This window comes from Lemur catta, chromosome 6, assembly GCF_020740605.2.
Source record: "Lemur catta isolate mLemCat1 chromosome 6, mLemCat1.pri, whole genome shotgun sequence".
Lineage (NCBI taxonomy): Eukaryota > Metazoa > Chordata > Mammalia > Primates > Lemuridae > Lemur > Lemur catta.
Genome location: NC_059133.1, coordinates 22629945 through 22653660, shown reverse-complemented (window position 1 = coordinate 22653660; position 23716 = coordinate 22629945). Strand labels below are relative to the sequence as shown.

The 23716-nt window shown below is 37.4% G+C and overlaps 1 protein-coding gene across 1 annotated transcript in view; it reads left to right on the top strand.

Annotated features, from left to right (window-relative positions):
• The window catches only part of CFAP54 (cilia and flagella associated protein 54), a 281353-nt gene that overhangs the window by 155520 nt on the left and 102117 nt on the right, over window positions 1–23716 (top strand). The window contains exons 48-51 of the mRNA XM_045553185.1: window positions 2336–2389; window positions 6116–6323; window positions 15812–15885; window positions 17507–17676. Coding sequence (XP_045409141.1) covers window positions 2336–2389; window positions 6116–6323; window positions 15812–15885; window positions 17507–17676 — 506 coding nt within the window. The remainder of the gene's footprint in view (window positions 1–2335; window positions 2390–6115; window positions 6324–15811; window positions 15886–17506; window positions 17677–23716) is intronic.

The following is a 23716-nucleotide window of genomic DNA, read 5'->3' as shown; positions in this document are numbered from 1 at the left end:
GTTCATAATTTCACCATATTTCTCTAAAACATACCTGCTTATTACTCTGTATGACTGTTACAGCATTATAATTTATTGTAATAGGGTAAGTGTGAGGCTATCCACAAAACATCCTAAGAGGAATGTTCATTAGGCAATAAGATACGTGTATATGTGTGTGTATGTGTGTGTGTATACATCCCTATATATGTGTATATCTGTGGGTGTGTATGCACACACACGGACACACAGGGGAGAGAGGAGACAGGAGAGGCTATTTGTTTTAGTTTCTGTGGCATGAACTAATTCATCTTCTTACCTGGGTTAAATTAGCAGTATTTTCTTACTTGCTTCTCAGTCAACAGCTTTTCTTTATTCTAAATGGTTTGTATTTTGTTGTTAAAATTATACTTTAATTAGTTGAAAAATATTTATTAAGTGTTCACTGAATACAGGTGCCACTTCAGGCATGGGGATAGAATGGTAAAAAGACTAATGGAGTTATCTCTTTCCTGGAGCTTACAGTCCAGTGAGAGAGTCCAGGAGGATGAGAAGGAAGGAGAAACCAGTTGGGTGGAGTGAGAAACAACATAGAGTTTTCAATGGCCACTGTTTTCACCAAATAAAAAAAAAAACAGACGTTCTGAAACGATTTTTTACATGTAAATTCCAAACTTCATTTTTATTGACTAGCTTTCATAAGATAAATGTGTGGGTGAATTATCTCTCAGTGGATTCTGATTTCAGATTTTATATTCTCGAAGTTAATTTGCAGCTTTCCAGCTTCAAATGGGAATTTAAAAAGTGTAATTAAAAGAGGAAATGCATTCAGGGTTTATAATTAAAATAGGTACCAATGTTATTAGGCTACAGGCTAGTTATTTAAAGAAGGGATTAATGAATTAAGTTTCACTTCCAAAACAAGTAACTGAAAAAGTCGTAACAGATTATTATTGGACTTTTCATATGCCTTTAAAAAAATCTGTATTTTAACACTATACTCATATTGGGAGTCTGCTCTTATCACGAAGTCTAAAGTCCCATTATCAACTCTCTTTAATTTATACCATTAAAGATCTCCTCCTAGATTTAGTTACTCACTTTTCAATGTATTATGGGCAATAAAGAATATCTTCAAAGAAGGAAAAAAATTTTAAACACTTACCAATACTTTTTTCCAATAAAATCTCTATGTGATATATTGATTTGGGGGCCCCTCAAAAGCAGATCCTGAGACTAGGATTTGAGAACAAGTAGTACATTTGGGAAGTGATTCCAGGAATTATGGTGAACAAGTGTGAAAGTTCGGGAAGGGAAGAAAGCCAATCCAGAGATCATTAATGAAAAGGTCACTGCTGTGGGCAACTGTGGCCCTGCACTTGTAGTCTCCTGAACATTCTTATGGCCACAGAATGCCCTCAGGCACAGAGGTACAGGTGCACGAGGTGGGATATCATCCAGGTGTGAGCAACCTGTCCAAGGAAGCTGTTGGTGACTTCCTGGTGACTGAGGGGATAGGGGAGAGCCAGTATTGGCTTGTATGAATAGGCATCTTTTTAAAAAGGCCTTCTGTACCAGGAAGGATTCAGCCTACTCGATGATACAACAACTTCCCTTGACAAATAAACTAAATGTTTCCTAATGCAGCATTACATTTACAGCCAAACATATTAAAAAGCAGTTGTTATGGTAGTAATACAATTTTACCTCAAACTGGCAAAGATTAAAGTGATAATACTGAATGTTGTTAAAAGTGCAATAATCCTGGCATTTTTAAACACTGTGGGTGGAAGTGTAAATTGAGCCAGCCCCTTCCAGTTTTCTCAATATATTTTTATCTTCTGACCCAGAAATTCTGCTTCTAGGAATCCATCCAAAGGCAATAATCAGAAATGCAGACAAAAATAGTCATCAATGTTATTTAAACCAGGGCTGAATGGTGAAGTGGTAGTGGGAGGTGGCCCCCTTAGATGCCTAACAACAGTCGGAAAGAAGTTAAGTTATTATGCCACATTCATAAGGTAGAATATTACCTACCTATTAGATTAATGGTGTGGGGAGAAAATTATGATGTAATGTTTAGTGAAAATGGAATACAAATCTCTATACAATTTTTAAAAATACATCAAAAAGAAACTGGTAGGAAACACACAGAAATATTAGCATTGATCACCTGGAGGAAGTTGACTTATGTATGACTTTTACTTTCTTCTTTATTCTATACTAATCTTTTCTGACTGGAATAAATATTGCCTTTACAATAAAATGGTACTTAATTTTAGAAGAATACATTAACAGTTTCATTTAAAAGAATACTCAATCTTGTTCCTACTGTTAATATTTTATATTTTTACAGCTATTTCAATCATTTGACTCAGGAAAACCTCTTAGCTCTAAAGAAAATATACAGGTAAGGAAAACAATATTTCATAAACATTGGATATTTAGTGTGGATAATTTTTGAGTCATTTCAATCTATTTGGTAGGTATAAACTTTGATTTTGTAAATCTGCTATGTAATATGCTTTTCCATTTCTAATAATAGAGTTTTGTCTCAAAATTCTTAGAAAAGAGGTAGGGTTGGATCAAACTGATCTGGTTTTCCAGTTGGGCAAATAGCAGTTACAGCTTCTATTTCTCAATTACAGATGGGTACTCAGTTGGTTCATATAGCCACGTCAAGTATCTAATCTTAATATTTATCTTGATTACCTAGAAGGTAATGGCTGACTTTGATTTTAAGAAGAGGATTTTGTACATTTTACAATAGCCCACAACAGAGGTGGAGAACCTGTGCCCTCAAGGCCACATGTGGCTCTCCAGATTCCCAAGTGTGAGGCCCCTTGACCGAATCCAAACTTCACAGAACAAATCCCTTGATCAAAAGGCCGCACTCAAGGATCCAGAAGGTCTCATCTAAGCCATGTCAAGTATCTCTAATCTTAATACTTATCTTAATTACCTAGAAGGTAATGGCTGACTTTGATTGTAAGAAAAGGATTTTGTACATTTTGCAATAGCCCACATGTTCAATATTGCTTTTGCTTGTGTTATTTCTTCCCAATTCTCAGACTGTCAGTCAGCTCTGCTGACTTTCTCAATAGTTTTCACAAAAAGAGGATTAGACTGCCCATCTAAATGTATTTGTTACTGCCACTGAATGATTGGGATTTAAGCCTTTGATGACCGAGTAGCATTTAAATATCTTTAAATCTTTAAATAATCATTTAGAACAATCTTAGGAGTATTGGCACTCTGTCACCCAGAAGTGTTAGAGCAGAAGAGTTGTAGCACAACCATTACTAAAGGCAGTTATAGACGGGGAAGGAGTTTGTAGAATGAGGTAACAGTTAATGCAGAAAGATACAACATAATTTTTGTTTTTACTTTTTGAAATGCTAGGAAACAGCATTGTGTTTTCTTAAGTTTTTTTAATGAAATAATTTTGAGAGAAATTTCTTCAAACTAGCTTTATTTTTGTCTTCCATAATTTTGATAGCCACCTTTTATTAAATGTAATCTTATTATGTTTCTATTCTTGTGTATTTTATTCCACAAAGTTCACTTTTAATTATTCTTGAGATGATTCACTGTTTTTTCCTAAAAATTTGCTTTAATTTATAAGCAGATTGCCTGAAATGAAAGAACTGGAATTAGAGAGATACCAATACATATTCATATTTCATATTTCATTTTAGTGTTACAAGACCTTGGGGTGTTTTAGAATATTTATTTCTTTCCAGTAATAAATGCCAGGGCATCCTAAAAACACTTTCTTAAAGAGTGGTTTTCAGTATAAAAAGAATGTCTGTCTGATCATTTCTTTTTATGTAAAAAGAGACTAACAGTATCATGGAAAGCTGATTTCTATTAGCCAATTAATTAAAACAGTACTGTTGGTCTGCTTAAGACTCTTCAGATTACACTCTCTCTCTATTTTTTTTTTGCATAAAGAGAGAAAAAGAAGTGTTAAATTGCATTACTAATTAATCTTCTTTTGATCCTCAAGTGTTTGTATGTAATTGTCAAGGCTCATTAAATCACTGTTTGCTGTGGAGAGAAAAGAGAAGAGAAACCTTCTCCTCTCCTCCCAGCCCCCAACCAATCTGAAGTTTCTTCTCTGGATAGGCAGGGTCAGCCATTTTCCTAGTGCGACAGTGTGGTAGCAGGCTCGGGGGCCACTCCGTGTCTGGCCCTTCTGCACATCCCGAATCCCACCTCCTAGAGTAGGTTAGCAAAAAAGAATGAACAACAACAACCTCCCGACTGCTACATTGCGTCAAGGTCTTCCCAACATTGGAAATTTTTTTTTGTTTATACAAGGCAAATAGTTTCCCTCTTTTCTAGAATAGATAGCCCCAACATCTGCCTTTTATGTTAATTCAACAAATATCTAATTAGAGCCTATTGTGGACAAGGCACTATTCTGATACTGTCAATCAAATACATCAGTCAATCAACAATACAAACTCCAAGTCCTCATGGAACTTATATTTTAATGGGCAAGACTAGTAATAAACATGATACACAAGTTAACATATTACAAATACATAAATTATATAATATGTTGGAAGGAGAACCATCCTATGGGAGAAAAAAAATGCAGCAGTGCATAAAGGGGATTAGGGACACAGGGCTAGATTAAACGGGATGATCAGGTTAGCCTTCACTGAGGTGACTTTTATGAACATACCTGAAACAGGTAAAGGTGCAAGCTGTATGAAATCCGGAGAAAGAACCATCTGGAAAGAGGGAGCAGCAAGTGCAAAGGCCCTGAGACACAATTGCCTAGCTTGGTGAGGGCTGTCTTAGCTCGTGTGGCTAGAGCTGTGTGAATTACAGGGTAGCAGCAGGAGATAAGGTCACAGAAGTCAAACTGAGAAGGACCTTGTAGGGCCATGGTAATTTAGTCTCTCATCTGAGCAAAATGAGGAAGCACTGGAATTTTGAACAGGAGTGAGGCCTGATCTACTTATGTTTTAAAGGGATCACTTTAGCTCTGTGAGCCCCACCCCCTGGGGCTATGGCCCAGTGCAGGTCTGTGGCCTGTTAGGAAATGGGGTGCATTTCACCATTTGAGCTCCGTGCCATCTCCCCCACACTCCAACCCTTGGTCCGTGAAAAATTGTCTTCCATGAAACCAGTCCCTGGTGCCAAAAAGGTTGGAGACTGCCGCTTTAGCTAATCTGTTGAGCCCACTGTGTGCCAGGTACTGTGGCAGAGCTGTTGCTGTCCATGAAACACATCACAGTCAACCAACAATACAGACAAAGTCCCAGCCCTCACAGAGCTTACATGTGTGTGTACGTGTGTGTGTGTGTGTGTGTGTGTGTGTGTGTGAGAGAGAGAGAGAGAGAGAGAGATAGTGGTGGTGGTGGTCTTGCTGGGGACAAGGAATAAATACAGCTTTGGACATGTTGAGTTTGAGATGTCTGTTAGACATCCAAGTAGAGGAGTTGAGTCAGAAGTTGATTCTGTGAGTCTTGAGTTCAGAAGAGAGGTGGGAACTAAGGAGAAAAATTTGTGATTTCATCAGTCTTTAGATGAAATTAAAACCTTGAGCCTGATTAAGATCATCTAAGGGGAGGGAATGAAGAGGAGGAAGAGGACTGAGTCTCAGGACACTCCAATATCACGAGGTATAGGAGAAGAAGAGGAATCAGCAAAGAAGACTGAAAATGAGTGGCCAGTAGGCTGGGAAGGAAATAACTGACCGTGGACTCTAAGCTTATCCATTCTTCCTTTCCTGTTCCTAACCAGCTAGCTCTGATTTACTCATGCTAACACAGAGTGGATGAGGGGTGTGGCTGGTGAACGTTTGCATTTTCTCTATTTTGATGAGGTGTCCAGGTTCACTCTGCCACTCATGGCAGGGCTGCCCCCCACCCCCCACCCTGAGGCGCAGGTCAGAAATCGGTGGGAAATGATGGCACCTTTTCTGAACTGCTGGGATGACTTGGACATTACATGTCTTTCTCCGTGGACCTGCCATTTATGGTGCCCCCTGTCTATTCCCGTATCCCTTTATCCAACACCCAGTGGGGACTGCAAAGGGGAATGAGGCTAATAATATCTGAAAAAGTATTTTACTAATTTGCTTTTGTCCCTTTGTTTGTTTTTTTTTTTCATTTTTTAGGCACTTGATGAATTAATAAGTAAAGGCTTGCCTGCAATTCTGGTTACAATTGGCCAACAGCATCTCTTAAATAAATTTTATTTTGTTAAAGCATACTTTTGTATAAGTGTGGCTGCAACACTAAATTGTATTCCAGAAAGTACATGTAAAACAGTCTATCAGGGACTTGTTACTGACAGGAGCAAAACGAACCCCCCAAACTTGAAAGGTAATTGTTTTACTTTTTGCTTGTTTCCTTTTCTTCTCTCTTTCCCCAACTACTCCCAATTCTACCGCCACTAATCCATGTGAATAATCTAGTAGATATTTTTCTCTAAGCTCATATAATGACACACATATGTACTTATGTGTAGGTATATACATATATACACACACCCATATATATCCATATTCGTGTACTTTGTGCATATATACACACACACACACAATAGGTTTTTTTTTTTTTTTTTTTTTTTGAGACAGAGTCTCACTTTGTTGCCCTGGCTAGAGTGAGTGCCGTGGCATCAGCCTAGCTCACAGCAACCTCAAACTCCTGGGCTTCAGCGATCCTACTGCCTCAGCCTCCCAGGTAGCTGGGACTACAGGCATGCGCCACCATGCCCGGCTAATTTTTTCTATATATATTTTAGTTGGCCAGATAATTTCTTTCTATTTTTTTAGTAGAGATGGGGGTCTTGCTCTTGCTCAGGCTGGTCTCGAACTCCTGACCTTGAGCGATCCACCCACTTCGGCCTCCCAGAGTGCTAGGATTACAGGTATGAGCCACCGCACCTGGCCACACAATAGGTTTTGTCATTTATTTACAAAATGGTATACCAGATTTTTCTGGATCTTGCATTTACCGTGCAGAGAAAGTTCACTGAAACCACTCCAAGTCAATAGCTTTGCTTTAGTCCACTATATTGCCTGTATAGTATCTATGCTATGAATAGCCCATGGTTTATTCAACCACTGCTCTTTTGGTACACATTCACTTTGTTTCTAAGAACAGTGCTGCAGTGCTACATATCCATATGACACAGTGTATATTTATATGGGATATATACCCATGTATGGGATTTATAGGCCCATTTTTAAGTTCAGTGGCATTAAGTACATTCATATTGTTGTACAACTATTACCAGCATCTATCTTCAGAACTTTTTTATCTTCCTAAACTGAAAATCTGTACACATTAAACAATAACTCCCCATTCTCCTTTCCCCCACTGCATCTGGCAACAAGTATTTTGCTTTCTGTCTATATGAATTTGACTACTCTAGGTGCATCATATGAGTGAAATCATACAGTATTTGTCCTTTTATGACTGGGTCATTTCACTTAACTTAATGTCTTCAAGGTTCATCCATGTTGTAGCATGTGTCTCAATTTCCTTCCTTTTAAAGGATACCTACTATTCCATCCACACAAACACACACACATATATATACACACATACAAATATATACACCACTTTTTTTAATTTAAAATTTTTTCATTAAGATATAGTTGACAAATAAAAATTGTATATATTTACAGTGAACATGATATTTATAATATTTTATTTATTGTGAAATGGTGAAATCAAGCCAGTTAGCATATTTATCATATTTATCACCTTATATTACTTATCATTTTTGTTGTGAGAATATTTTAGGTCTACTCTCTTAGAAATTTTCAAGTATACAACACACTGTTATTAACTATAGTCACCATGTTGTACATAGATCTCCTGAACTTATTCATTCTGTCTAACTGAAACTTTGTACCCTTTGACCAACATCTCCTTATCCACCCAACTCCACCCCTAGACCCTGGCAACCACCATTCCACTGTCTGCTTCTGTGAGTTTGACTTTTTTAGATTCTACATGTAAGTAAGATTGTGTAGTATTAATATTTGTCTTTCTGGTCCTGGCTTATTTCACTTAGCATAATGTTCTCCGGCTTCATCCATGCTGTTGCAAGTGACAGGATTTCCTTCTTTTGTAAGGCTGAATAGTATCTCACTATGTATATATGCCACTTTTTTTTATCCACTCATCTGTTGATGGACATGTATGTTGATCCATATCCTGGCTATTATGAATAATGCTGCAGTGAACATGGGAATGTAGACATCTCTTCAACATACTGAGTTTATTTCCTTTGGATATATACTCCATAGTAGGATTGCTGGATCATGTGGTTGTTCTATTTTTATTTTTTTATGAACCTCTATAGTGTTTTGCATAATGACTGTACTAATTTACATTTCCACCAACAGTGTAAAAGGGTTCTCTTTTCTCCACATCCTCACCAACACTTATTATCTTTCATCTTTTTAATCTAACAGGTGTGAGGTGATATCTCATTGTGGTTTTAATTTGCATTTCCCTGATGATTAGTGATGTTGAGCATTTTTTCATATACCTGTTGGTCATTTGTATGTCTTCTTTCGAGAAATATCTATTCTGGTCCTTTGATCATTTTTAATTGGATTATTTGTTTTCATGCCATTGAGTTGTTTGAATTCCTTCAGTATTTTGGACATTAACCCCTAATTAGATATATGGTTTGCAAATATTTCCTCTCATTCCATAGGTTGTCTCTTCACTCTGTTGATTGTTTCCTTTGCTACACAGAACCTTTTTAGTTTGATGTAATCCTATTTGTCTATTTTTGCTTCTGTTGCCTATGATTTTGGAATCATATCCAAAAAATCATTGCCCTGTGGAATTTTTCCCGTTTTTTCCTAGAAGTTTTACAGTTTCAGGTCATATGTTTAAGTCTTTAATCCATATTGATTTGATTTTTGTGAGATAAAAAGGTCCAATTTCATTCTTCTGCATATGGACATCCCATTTCCCCAAGTTTTTTCAAGAGATGAGTTCTTGCTCTGTTGTCCAGGCTGGAGTGCAGTAGTGTGATCATAGCTGACTGTACCCTCAAATTCCTGGGCTCAAGCAATCCTCCTAACTCAGCCTCTTGGCAACACTATTGAAGAGACTGTTCTTTCCCCATGTGTGTTCTTCGGGCCTTTGTCAAAAAACATTTGACTATAAATGTGTGGATTTCTTTTTAACTGTGTAATTTTCATTCAGTTTTTTTCTTAATAATTTCTCTTTATTGATATTTTCTATTTGATGGAACATCATGGGGTCCTTTATTTTTTGAATCATGGTTTCCTTTAGTTCTTTGAACATATTTATAATGGCTACTTTGAAGTCTCTGTCTATTAAATCTAACATCTGGTGGCTCTCATTTAAGTTTCTGTTGCCTACTTTTTTGGGTGTATGGATTATAGTTTCCTTTTTCTTTGCTTGTCTCATGTTTTTGTTGAAAAATGGACATTTTAGATAATATATTATAGCAATTTTAGATATTGTTTCTGTCTTCCCAGTAGAGCTTGTTATTTTTATTTGTTTGTTTATTTGCTTAGTGACTGGGTGGATTATTTTTACTGCTGTGTATTTCTTCCTGCATTTTTTTTTTCAGCATATTATGGGGGTATGTTTAGGTTATCTATGGTGCCCTTGCCCTTCCCCTACCCCAGTCAGTTGATTTTGCTCCCCAGGGGCATAGCCTTGGACCTCCACACCTCCACACAATCACCCTGGGATGACAGTGATTTTGGCTTGGCTCTCTTTGACTATCTCTTTCACAGACACTACCCAGCTGTTAAGTTCCACTAATTGTTGGCTGATTACACTGTTATTTTCAATAATGCCCTGGGGCATAAACTGCTCTACAAACTAATGCAATTAAGGGATAGTTCTGAAGTCAGTGTTGGAAATTTGACCCCAGGGAGACTCCTCCCAGCTTTCTCTTTCCCTAGTTCTCTCCTGCAAACTAGTCAACCTACAGTTTAGCCCATATATCTAATGAATCTACCAATCTCCTCCCAACGCCTTTTACCATAAGTTGCATTGTCTTTGAGAGCACTGTTAGACTTGAACTCCAAGCAAATGAAATCAGTCCCTTTGGGAAGAGGAGTTTTCTGTATTAAGCCCTGGTTCTCTCCTCAGGCAAAATCTCTGAGCCACATCTCTGCAGCTGGGAATGAGTACAATGGTGCATTTCTCTATGAGTGACACCCCCACTTGAGCTGAGTGCTTGATCGAGAGGACTAGTAGCCTCACATCATCTTGGCTGTCTCTCTTGGCATGGAACCACTAACCTTATGAGTTGAGGCAAGGACTAGGCTCAAGGGATCCCCCTGCCTCAGCCTCCTGAGTAGCTGGGACTACAGGATCACCGTGATGCCCGGCTAATTTTTCTATTTTTAGTAGAGACAGGGTCTCACTTTTGCTTAGGCTAGTCTTGAACTCCTGAGCTCAAGCAATCCTCCCACCTCGGCCTCCCAGAGTGCTAGGATTACAGATGTCAGTCACTGTGCCTGGCCTATGTTAAGTGAAATAGAATGATTGTTAGTTCTCTATCTGGACCTCTGATTATTCTGTCTTCCTGTATAAATACAACAGTAAATTTGATTTAATATTTAATAATAAAATATTTATTATCTCAATATTGTTTGGAAATTGAGAATGTGGCAGTGAAAATAAACACAAAAATACCCTCTTAAAACTTACATTATTATAGTAGAAAAAGGCAGTATACTTCCTGTTTCCTCTTTTACTGAGGACCCGCCGACATGGGCCGCGTTCGCACCAAAACCATGAAGAAGGCAGCCCGGGTCATCATCAAGAAGTACTACACGCATCTGGGCAATGACTTCCACACGAACCCGCGTGTGTGCGAGGAGATCGCCATTATTCCCAGCAAGAAGCTCCGCAACAAGATAGCGGGCTACGTCACACATCTGATGAAGCAGATTCAGAGAGGCCCAGTGAGAGGTATCTCCATCAAGCTTCAGGAGGAGGAGAGAGAGAGGAGAGATAACTATGTCCCAGAGGTCTCAGCTCTGGATCAGGATATCATTGAAATAGATCCTGACACTAAGGAGATGCTGAAACTTTTGGACTTTGGCAGCCTGTCCAACCTGCAGGTCACTCAGCCTACAGTTGGGATGAATTTCAAAACACCACGTGGAGCCGTTTGAATCTTCTCTGTGCTGTAATATTTTAATAAACTTGAGACTACAGCCAAGAAAAAAAAAAGGCAATAAATCAAGTGAAAAAATGGACTCTGGGCTACATAGTACCAAGTGCTTTATAAGCATTAAGCAACCTCTCTTCATCTTCCCTCCCCCCACCCCTTCCCAGCCTCTGGTAACCAGCATTCTACTCTTTACTTCATGAAATCAATTTTTTTTAAGCTCCCACATATGAGTGGGGTTAGGGAGTATGGGAGTGGGATGCCATTTGAAATAGGGTTGTCAGGAAGAGTCTTACTAAGGAGGTATTTGAACAAAAGTCTAAAAGAGGAGAGGGAATGACGCATGAGTTTCTGAGAAAGAGCATTCTATGTAAAGGAAACAACAATTATCAAAGACCCTGACATGCTTGAGGAACAGCAAGAGGCCAGTGTGGCTGGAACAAAGTGAACAAAGGTCAAAGTGTTAGGAGATGAAGGCAGAGAGATAATGGAGTGATTATGGAAGGCTTACAAGGTCATAATAAAGAATTTAGCTTTAATTCTGAGTGAACTGGGAAGCCACTGAAAAATTTTAAGAGGAAGAATTGCAAGTTTTTAAAGGCCAACTCTGTTTAGGGGAAGTAAAGGGGAGAATAATTTTAATAGCATAACCCTATTTCCTTTTAGAAGGCTATTGAAAAATGCAGGTTGAGCTTATGACGGCTTCAACAAGAGTACTAGAAGTGGAGGTGGCGAGAAGTGTCCAGATTCTGGGTTCATCTTGAAGGTAGAGTCAAAAAGATTTGGAAGGGAAGATCAAAAGTTCATTTTGGGACATGTTAAGTTTGGGATGCCTATTAGACACCTGCATGGAACTAAAGAGTAGGTAGTTTGATGTATGATTCTGGAGTTCAGGAAAGAAGTCTGTAATGGAGAAACGTTTCAGAATCCTCAGCCTACAGGTGGTACTTAAAGGACCAAGACTGCATGTGATCTCCAAGGGGGTGAATGTAGATGGAGAAGAGACAAGGTGAAGGAGTGGATGTCTGAGATCACCAACATAAACAGGCCAAAACCTGAGGAAGAAACCACAAAGGGGACTGAGAAGGGATGAGAGAACAGGGTGTTTTCAGGAGGATGGAGTGATCGATCAAATCAACAGGTCAAGTTAAGATGGAGGTTGGACTGAAGAAAAACAATATCAATGGAGAATCTAGAAGATAAATTTAGTTGGACCAACTCTTACTGGAATGGGTTCCAAACAGAATGGGTGGAGAGGAATTGAAGCGAACGGATATCAGTAAGTCCCAAGGCTTTTTGCTGTGAAGGCAAGAGATAAATTGGGAGGCTGGTAAAGCAGACAGAAGAGGTTCTTTTAAAAAAATGAAGAAATACAAGTCTGTTTTTGTGTTGATGGAAATGATTCAATAGAAAGAGGGAAAAAATTATGATGCAAGGTGTGGGGTAGGCGGATATCTAACATGACACCCTTAGGTGGCAAGATGGGATTGAAACTAGTACACAAATAAAGGATTTGGCCCTGCATGAGGGCATGAAGCTCACCCCTAATGATAAGTTGAAGGGTGGAGTGTATAGGTTTACACGCAGGCAGGTGGATAGATGTATTATGGGAATGTGTGCAAGTTATTTGCTAATTTCTTCTGTCTCTTTATTGGAATAGGAAACAAGAGTGTCAACTGAGAGTAAGAATAGAAGAGGAAGTATTGGAGATTTAAGGAGAGAAGAGAAGGGATAACGTAGTTGCCTTAGAGAACAGGAGGACAGATGGACTCTGGAAATGGAGCAGGTCTGCTGTGCAGCTATGAGAAAAGTCATCGTGGTTTTTCTCCAGCCACATCAAAATTCAGGGGTGCAGATGTAGGGTAGGCAGAGAGTTGGATTTGATGGGGCTTGAGGTTGGACCAGGTGAGTGCTCTAAACTGAAGCTGTTTGCAAGAGGGTGAGTGAAATGATGGACTAAGAAACTAACGCTGGTTAAGTAGGGATAAAGAGATGGCAAGGGGAGGCGGGGTCAAGGGAATGGTGAAAACCTGGTAGTGCCAACAGGTTGTGGTTTCCAGAAGGGTTCAAGTATTGCTGGATTCATGATTCCAGAGATAACGATCTAGAAAGATATTAATACCTTTGTTAAGGTCATCACCATTCACCCTTCACTTTTTCCTTTTTCCCTTAGACATTCTTAGGAATATTAGACCTGTGTACTTCAAAGATAATTTAATCTGATTCTGAACAAGAAAATTACATTAACGAAAGACAAAAGATACTTTTGGCTTTTTAATTGGAATTCATTAAAATGCATATATTAATTTTGATGCAATTTACATTTTTTATTAAGTCTCCCCTTCCAAGAACATAATATATTTTCCCATTTGTTCAGATTTTATGCCCTTAATTTTTATCTTCCCTTCCTGGAGCTCACAATTAGGCCCACATTCGCTACTATCATTTGCAAATAACTTAGCAACTAGTTTACTTACCAAGCTACTCCGCCCAAATAACAGACCTTGAAACACTTTCAACTTCCTCCTTTTCCCCTCCTTTTTCCTCCTGCAGATGAGACCACCTCACTGGACCCCCAGCTCCTAATTTTAGTTGATTTTGTTCTAGACTCTTATTAGAATTCTCCTTCAGTATGCCCATTCTATTTCAATAACTTTATTTAGCACTAACTTTTACATATATCATTACCCGTTAAGAATTAAATGATTAGATTTTCTGTCCTTGCAGTCCTCAGTATTTCTAAATGTTAATCCTAGTCCTCTGGCTTCCAGAGGTGCAAATAAGAGATCTATTTCTTTTTCTTTTCTTTTTTCTTTTTTTTGATAATTTGATTTTTTGAGTGGAGGTTTGTAAGATTTTTCTCTTGATTTTTTAGATCAAGGATTTTGCTGGAAGCACATCTGCCTGATACCTCCCTGAACATTGAAAGAATCTGCAATTGACAAAGCATTTAGTTCCAGAGAGCATTTTTTGTGCTCTCCCTGCACTTCCATAAGTGTTCTTATTATTTTGTGTTCAAATTGTCATGATTGCTCCTAGCAGTTCTGTTTCCCATTTGAATTTCCTCTGCCTGGCTACTGAGCCCCTGTATAAGTCAGGCTAGGCTTATATAGTCAAATCAGCCTTTAAATTTCATGGCTTAACCCAGCAAAGGTTTAGTTCTTGCTGGGATTGACAAGGAGCTGTACTTTACAAGGCCTCTCACATGCCCAAGTGACACTATGTTGTAGGTGCATCATCTGAAACATGAGATGGTGATTGCCTAGAAAGGCAAAAGACAGAGTGTGGAGTGGCTCGTGAGCTCTTAAATTCCTCAGTCTGGAGCTCTTTATTGGATAAAGACCCCTATCTAAATGCAAAGAGGCAAGAAGTATAGCCTTGCCAGGTGCTCAGGAAGGAGAGGAGAATGCTTACAAGTGAACATGAGTGGTCTGAACCATAAGTCTTCTTAGAGGTGCTATTATTTTTCCTGGTCATCTCACTGGGGTTCCTGTCTATTTGGCCATCAGCTACACAGGGATAGAAGGTCAGGTCAGCAAGGTGTGGAGTAGCAGGCAGATAACCAATCTCTGCTAAGGCATCAGGACTCCTGGATCTCTTAACCTCTGGATGGTTCATCTGTCCATCTCTTCTTTATCTTCTGGGGATCCAAGGACACCAGAGACACTTATGTGGGATCCAAGTTTATTTTATTACATATGAGTTCATGAATACTTGTGAGTCAGACTTTTCCTAGTGTCTCTTATATATTCATACTCATTTCAGGGTTTTTCTATACCAGCTTCCAGGCATTTGTTTTCTTTGTCTTTTTCTTTCTCACTCTCACTTTCTCCCTAGGCAAGGAAGTGCAGTCCCAGGTCTTCCGACTGAGCCTTTCCCAAAACCCAAGCCCTCCCCATCCCCTGCTGACCCCTAGATCCAGGGCCTCCTAATTTGGGGAAAGAGCCAGGTAACTTGGGGTTGGAAGAGGAGAAGAAGTCAGGTGTGTTAAGTTCCATGTTATTTTAGAATTCTTCCCATTTGTCAAACTTAATCTCTTTAGGTGGACAATTTTTGCGGTAATTTCTAGTCAAATGATTTGTGGTTTATTTCCTTCTCCCATAGTCTAGAAACCAGGTTGACTGAAGGAGGCAAAGACTGTGATCTAAATCCTCTCACTTCTCCCTAGTTCAGAATAAGGACAGGCTTTGGATTGTGGGTGGAAATTTTGAAAGAAATATTTGCTATGGATTGTGCTGTTCCAAATGCCCTCACTCTCTGCTTTTAAAGTGAGGGGTTTTTGTGTATCAGCAGAACCAATGCATCCAAGGAGATCTTATTGAAATGTGAGAAATATCTGGTAGACTCAAAATACTTTGAAGGCCTTAAGGGGTCCTGGGACCCCAGAAGAGAAACCACTACTTTGTATTAGTAGCTGAAAACTTGAATAACATCCTTAGGTATCCAAAAGATCCTTTCAGAATTGTTTGATTTTGTTGTGGGAATCAGTCTAAGCCCTCAAATGTATAAAATTTAGGGACTATTTGATATAGGAATATGTTTTGAATGATCATTGTGGCTGTTTTTTTATTTATTAAACTTATGCATAGTTTCCCCATGAATGATGAATTTTAAAAACTAGAATTAATATTTAAATTAACCACAGATATCCATTGTCCTCCAAAATTTTGTGTCTTTATAGAGCCATATTTAAAGGATAATGGAGGCTCATCTTGTCACCTTTCAAGAGATGAGTTTGCTCTTACCACATTAAAGGTAAGTTTGAAATTTTTTTCAAACTGTGGTAAAACAGTTACCAAAATTCAATCTTAGGCCCTGGACAGGCCCACTCTCAGGGTTATGCTTGTTCGTGGCAGACCAGCTCTCTTTTCTTGCATAAATTAGAGTGGGTTGAGGCCAGGGATGGAGTTTACTCCCATGAGAAAAGTATATCCAGAGGTACCAGCCTTTGATTTTACAACCTGATTAAGGTGCTTCAGAAAATATGATTCATTATTTGATGGAATATGAGTATTCCATGCCGTGTTCCTCATTTCCTAATAATAATGATGACAACAGCAACGACAGCTACCATTTATTAGTGCTTGCTGCATGACAGGCATTTTGCATGATTATTTAATTTTCACAACTCTATGATATAGGTATTAATCATTTTTGAACCATGCTGTGCTGAACCATGAGAAAACAGAGGCTTAGACAAGTGTAAGAAATTGACTAACATCACGCAACTAATAAAATATAGATCTGGCAGTAGGGCCTACATCTTTTTGATTCAAAAATTCATCTTCTTAACCATTACCCTAAATTTCCCTACTATGTATATAATATTCCTGCTCTGTACAAATAAATTTTTAGAGACCCATAGCTTAAATGATTAATTAGTCCCCTTATCTTCTGCCCTGTCGGGTTGCTGTTTACTACTGATTGTCTAATGCAAAATCTTATTATCTTCACATTACCAGTTAGGTGACCATAGTTTAACTTGAAATACAGCTGATCCTCATTATTCCCAAATTATGTGTTTGCTAATTTGTCTATCCACTAAAGTTTAGTTGTAACCTCAGAATCAATACTTGGCACCTTTTTTGTTATTTGTGGATACACCCAGAGCATAGAAAAATTTGAGTTGCTCAATATGCACATTCCCAGGTAGGTTGAAAAGGTGACACTCTGACTTTTTGTTTCAGCTCTCATTGTGTAAACAAGTGTCTTTTCACGATCTATTTTCGTACCACAGTTTTTGAATTTTTGTGCTTTTTTTGTTGGTGATTTCACGATTTAAAATGACCCTTAAGTATAGTGCTGAAGTGCTGTCTAGTGTTTCTAAGTGCGAGAATGCTTAATACTGATGTGCCTTACAGAGAATATATGTGTGTTAGATAAGCTTTGTGCGGACATTAGTTACTGTGCTATTGGCTGTGAGTTCAAGGAAAATCAATCAATAATATATATTAAATAATGTATCCTTAAATATAAACACATATCAAACAAGGTTGTATATTGAGCAGTTGATGAATATGTTGTGACCAGAGGCTTGCAGGAATCTATCTCTGTATCTCCCCTAGGAGCAATGGTTCAGTATCCACTAACCAGCATTTGTGATGACTTCACAGAACATAGCACTGTGAATAATGAGCATGGCTGTGCATACAATGCAGGGTCACTGCTGTACATGCTTACGCTTGCCCATACTCTGCATGTTCTGTTGCCTTTTTCCTGTTCACTGTGCTCTTCTCTGATGATTAGGTGCAGGTTTCTTTTTTGGTCTTCCTTTCATTGTTATCTTTCAGTACATGAAAAATATTTGATAACTAAGAATGAGACACTATTTGTATTATTTCTGAACTTACATGATTGTGTGCTGTCCTTTCTTTAGTCAACGTTACTGTTGGAAGCTGAAGACAGGCTAAACTTCCTTGTGTCAGAGATAGAGCATCAAGGCCACCAGAACCTCTCTCAGTGCTCTGCCGGCGAGTTGGAGATTGTGGTAGAGGCCAGACTCCAGCTGGCCACAATCGCCCTGCAGAGACACCGGGCAGCATACAGGTGAGTCTTCTTCATGCTCAGAAGAGGTATACATTGGAAGAGTGTTTCTTCCTCACCATAATTTGCTAAATATGCTTAAATTTTATGCAAGTTTTACACATTCCTAGATCCATAACATATTTGCTTTTTATCATTCAGAGGACTTTTTGTACATTATCACACCTAAAACTATAGTTCTCAACAAAGCAATTGCTTTATTAAAGCACATAGCTAGAATGTTTCATGTCGTATATAGAATGAACAAATTAACAGTGCTTTGATTTTTTTATATATTTAATTTATGTTTAAAAAAGACCAAACCTAAATTCCTTATAGCTTTTTACAAATAAAACCTATGAAGTATTTTTTTCTTAAACACTGAATAAAAATATTAAAAACAAGCTATATTTTGAAAAAGTAACATCTTCTGAACTATGTTGTGCTGAACCATTTAAGAAACTGTTGCAGGTGGCTGATTATTTAAATGTGCTGCAACTCAGTGTCACAGCTTTCATTTAGCTTGTTCATTGATTCATTCATTTACTCAGCCAGTACCTGTTAACTCTCTCTCTGCTTGGCTCTGATCTAGCAGTATCCATATGCTCACAGATGTATAAACAATTAAGTAGAATAGTAAAAATAATACTATTGGAGTGATTTTTTTCCTATTTAATAATATAGAAATATACTTTCAAGAATTTCCTTATGCCATCTGTGATAAACACTTCTATCGTGAGGTTTTATAACATGTTCAATAATGATTCACTTAGTAATGCGCAAATTTCTTATTCATAAAATAATTTTGAGCACCTACAATATGCTAGGCACTGTTCTAAGCTCTTGGCATGTGTCAGTATCCCAATATTCATACATACAATGTAGACAGGTATGTAAAAATACTGACAAAAGCCTTGCCCTCATGGATTTGACATTCTAATCATAAACAGGCTGACAATAAACTATAAACATAATAAGTAAGTAAGTTATATAGTGTGGCCAGAAATAAGTGCCATGGATAATATCAGGAGTGGAGGTTGGAAGAGGAGGAAGAGTTATTTTAAAGTTGTGTGGTTGTAATGTTAATAAAAAGTGACTCCATTTTGATGTTCAATGGCTGACAGCTTTCAAGCCCACCACTCCCCTTCTCCTTCTGCCCCTTACCTGGGCAAGCAGATAAGAAAGCCCAGTTGCTCCCTCTTTTTGGTGCTGAGATGGGAGAGATGACATACTGGATGCTAATGAAAAGGGCCCAAATAGAGGAAAAATGTGATGTTTTTGATGTAATGTGTAATGTAATCCACACTGTGGAGCAGGAGTCCAGTATTCTCTTTTTCTCTAGTACAGAATAAAGTTATTCTCTACCTTTGGAATCCAGAATAATCTCTGGGGGCTAGCAAGGAAACTGGCTGCTCACCGAAAGCGTAGATGGGAAAAGAGTCACCCAAGAGAAATCGGTTCCTAAGGCCGATGCCATTAGCAATTGTGGGGTCCAAATTGACACCACCCATAAAATACAGAAACCCTGATAAATTAACTTTAAAACTGGTCCAGACATCATAGGGCTGGAGCAGAGGCAAAACCAGAACTATCTTATAGGAATTAACCCAGGAAATGCAAGACTCCCATGGAAAACAACTCCCACTAAAGATAGCACAAAGTCAAATATTAGAAAGCAAATGAGGAAACAGCCATAAATGAAAGTTAGCAGACACATTAATGGCAGACATCACAGCCCAAGAAATAAACTGTTCAAAATTATGAAGGATGGAAGAGAATCTATAAAGCAAGAATAAGACAACAACAACAACAAAAAAAAGGAACAGATGAATTTGGAAAAGAGCCAAATAGAAATTTTGGAAATGAAAAAGTATAGTCACTGAAAGAAAATAATAAACTATCAAATTAGATGAAAAATATTATTTGGTGTTTTTCTCTCCTTAATTTTCTTCATTTATAATGAAATTCCATGCATTAAACTCTATTAGATTCAGAATTTGAAGGCGGAGTTAAATTTAATGTTTTTAGATTGTCATTCACTGTGCACAGGAGAAGCCTACTTGCTTGTTTTCCAAAGAGGAAATCAATTCAGCAGAAATCAATTCTTTGCTTTGATTAGAAATATACAATCATCTTATCAGTATGAGCCTGACTGAAGGCTATTCCATCATGAACCACATCTAAATCTAGATGACAGTGTAGATTTGGGGGGATTTATAATTATTGTGGTTTCTAAGCAATGGTGAAAATCCATAAAGTATGTTTGGAGTGGTGATTCTTAAATGTGATCTGTAGATCTCTGGGGGTGTCTCCCAGACCCCTTGGGCAGGGGACATTTGTGAGGTCAGAACTATTTTAATAATGAAACTAAGACATCATTTGCCTCCTTCACTGTGTTCTTTGCATTGATGCTGCAAAGTAACAATGGCTAAGATTTCTGGCGCCTCACCATGAATCAAAGCAGCAGCACCACCAAACTATACTAGTAATCATTATAGTTCTCACTCCCACACACTTGCAATTAAAAAAAAGCCAATTGTACTTAAGAATGCCCTTGGTGAAGCAGTAGAATTGGTTACATTTATAAATCCCTGTCATTGGATATATATTTTTAATATTCTGTGGGAATGTTAAATGGGAAGTATTCTTAGGCACGTCTCCTGCATGTCAGAGTGGATGGTTGTGTTGGGGAAGAACATGTGTGATTGAATTGACAGCTGGACAAGCTGCTTTCTTCATGGAACACCATTTTTATTTGAAAAAACAGTTGACAAACTATGGTTACTCTAACTTGGGTATTTGGAAGACATTTTATTAAAAATGAGCAAATTGAGTGTGCCACTTCTAGAGAAAATTGATAGAATTTGTTGCCAATGATAAAATTTGAACTTTGATGAGGAAATCAGAATTTTGGAAAACTTGTATATGCCACTATGAGCTCCCCATGAGCTGGACAGTTTTCTAACGCTTAGATTTTTTCCTGTGAGATTGATGGTAATACTAACAAACATGACTTTTTAAAAATATTGTATAATGAAATGTTTCAATATCTGGGCAATCTGGGTAACTCAAGGAGAAAATATTTTCAAAATGACTGGTTCATGATGTTACAAAATCCCAGTCAACAAGATAGACCAATAGATTTTAATGTAACATAGGAAAAGTTCATCAATATGGGGTATTAGATTCTACATTGCAACAGACTTTCCAGAAATTATCACTTGTCACATGATAGTTATCACTTTGATATTACTTTGGTGTAGTATCAAAGAAGGCTATTAAAACAATTATTTGAAGCAGCTGTTAAAATATTTTTCCCCTGTGTGTATGAGGCCTAATCTTCATATACTTCAACTAAAGCAATATTTTACAAAAGACTGAGTATAGAAGCAGATATGAAAGTCTTCTGTGAAGTAGATTATTTCTTATTAAGCCAGACATTAAAGAGAAACATGACATTCTGCTGATTAATTTTTTTAAAAAATATAGTTTTGTATAAAATGTACTATTTATATTAACATGTAAGAAGTTTATTATTTTTATTTTCAAATGAATTAAGGAAGCGAAAATATTTTCAATTTAATTTCTAATATGGTAAGTGTCGATAGAGCTCTTTGGGATTCTAAATAATTTTTATGGATGTACAGGGGTGCTGAGATCAAAATTCTTGAGAACCACTGGTTTAGTGTATTGTCACATTTATAGCTATCTTTAAGGATACAATGGCAGTTGATGGTAAAATAGGCTTAGCATAATAATATACCATTTTCCCCGTTGGATTTTGAAGGGAGAAGGAACTTTTACCATATAATTTTCTATAGAATTCTTTTTCTCCAAACTGTGTCTCAGAGAGAAACAGCAGCCCTAGAAAATATTCGTCATTTATCTTCATTCTTTCCTTGGCTCTCGGTACTCTACGCGTCTTATACCCTTTTGGTATGGGGAATATGAGTGATTGTTTTTTTCTTTAGGCAGGAAGAAAGAAATGAGAAAGTAAAAATTACAAAACGGCCACAAAAGGGACTGTCATAATAGAACTTTAATTTGAAGATGTGATAGACATATGCAAATAATGTGCAAGTGTATCAGAATCGCTCTTTAAATACGTGAACCTGGCCCTTGGGGCAAAACCTGCAGAAACTTTGATGTTATTGCCTTTTTGGAGCAGAGTTGTCATTCAGGGAAAGCTTATTGTCAAGATGAATGGGTTTTTCTTTCGTGAACTTTACCCCCCACGAGCTTCTGTTTGGGTACTGCTGAGAGTGTTGGACAGTCCCTTTTCCAGATGATGGTTAGCTTGACATTTCATGATACTTCTAATAAAATTATGTGTCAAGGAAATTGAAAGGCACATCCCCTAAGGTGACAAGTAGAGTGAGCTGCATGGATTTTATGAGAACAAACTGACCATTTTTGTTCTGAATGTTAATAAGAAATAAATGGGATCAAAGTTATTCAAACTGCATTTCTACTTCTAGGGCTGCCTCTCTATTTCAAAATCCTCTCTTTTTTTTTTTTTTTTTTAAATACGTGTTCTTTCCTATTCTTTATATTTGGTTTATTGTCTAAATGGGAAAACATGGTTAATTTTGTGTCAGAATGAACACAAAATTGGGGATTTTATAATAGCCGGTTGGCAGTGAATAATCTTCCTATACTGTCCATCTATCTAGTGTACTAGAGAACCTAGAAATTTTCCATTGTGCAACTAAGCATTTCCAGGTGGGTTGGTATGTCCTATATTTTATTCATTAAATTTTCGAATCAGCAAGATGCCAAACCTCATACCTCATTTCTCTTGAAATCAGAGTTTGGGCTTCAGGATCAGAAGAATGAATGAGCACCATTTTCTTCTTCCAGAATCCTCTAGTAGCTGTGCTGTGCGAACCTCTGAAGCTACTGAATAGACAAGGCACCTTAGGAAAGTGTAGAGCCTTGAGGGAGGAAGGGCGAGCAGATAGGAAATTTCTTATCTATATACACACTGACTGCGTGGTGTGTTTGTTGTTATTTTCTTGCTTGTTTGTTTTGTTTTATTTTAAATAAAAAACAGGTTAGATAATCCCAAACAATACTTTAGAAAATATTCTACAAATATCTAAACTATTTTAATAGCTTAGCAAAATCTTGGGAGTTTAAAATTCAATAATTGCTGAAAGGTTGGGATGCTGATTAACAACTGTAAAAAAATCAATTTAGTCCCCGCACCCCCAAATCTCCTCTGGCCAACTCAATACAATAAGAATAATAATAGCTAGCATGCATTATGTGCCATCTCTTTGCCAAGCACTCGTATTTGCTAAGCACACCCCATTCTCACTAGAGTGTCAGCCCCACAAGAGCAGGAGTGCTTGTTTATTCCATATCCATAGCCCCTAGATTTCTTCCTGGCCCACAGTAGCTGCTCAATGTGTATTTTTGAACAAGTGAAAGAAGAAAGATTGCATTTAATCCTTACAGTTAATCTCATTTCATGAAGTCTGCCCTGTTATTTTTATCATTCTTGTTTTATAGATGAAGAGATTGATAATTGGGCTTCCCAAGATCACACAGCTCATACATGGCAGAGGTGGGATTTGAACTCTCTACCTCCAGCATACAAATTCTTACAAATTAAGTTATCCCAGATGAATTAAAAAGTTTTTTTTTAAGAAGCAGAAGCAAATACAATTAAATAATGGAATATCTACAGAGTCATATTTCTAAAATTAGAACTGACTACAAAGAAAAATGTCCACTGATTTAATTTGTACAAAATTTTAATTTTTGCAAGTATAACCAAAAAACCCCTTACAACTACAATACCTAGGAAAACAAGATTGTACTTGCATTAAATATGACAAATAGTTCATATAAATTTTATATAAAGTTACTGACAAAATTGATAAAAAGACACTATTGTGAAATGGTCAAATACCATAAACTCTTCATCCAAAAGAGGAAATCATAACTAGTATATAAACACATGGAAAAATATCATCCTCTTACAAAATGAAGTTAAAGCAATGAATGAAGTACCAATTTCCACCTGAAAATAGAATATTTCCTGATAGTTTTTCTTCCA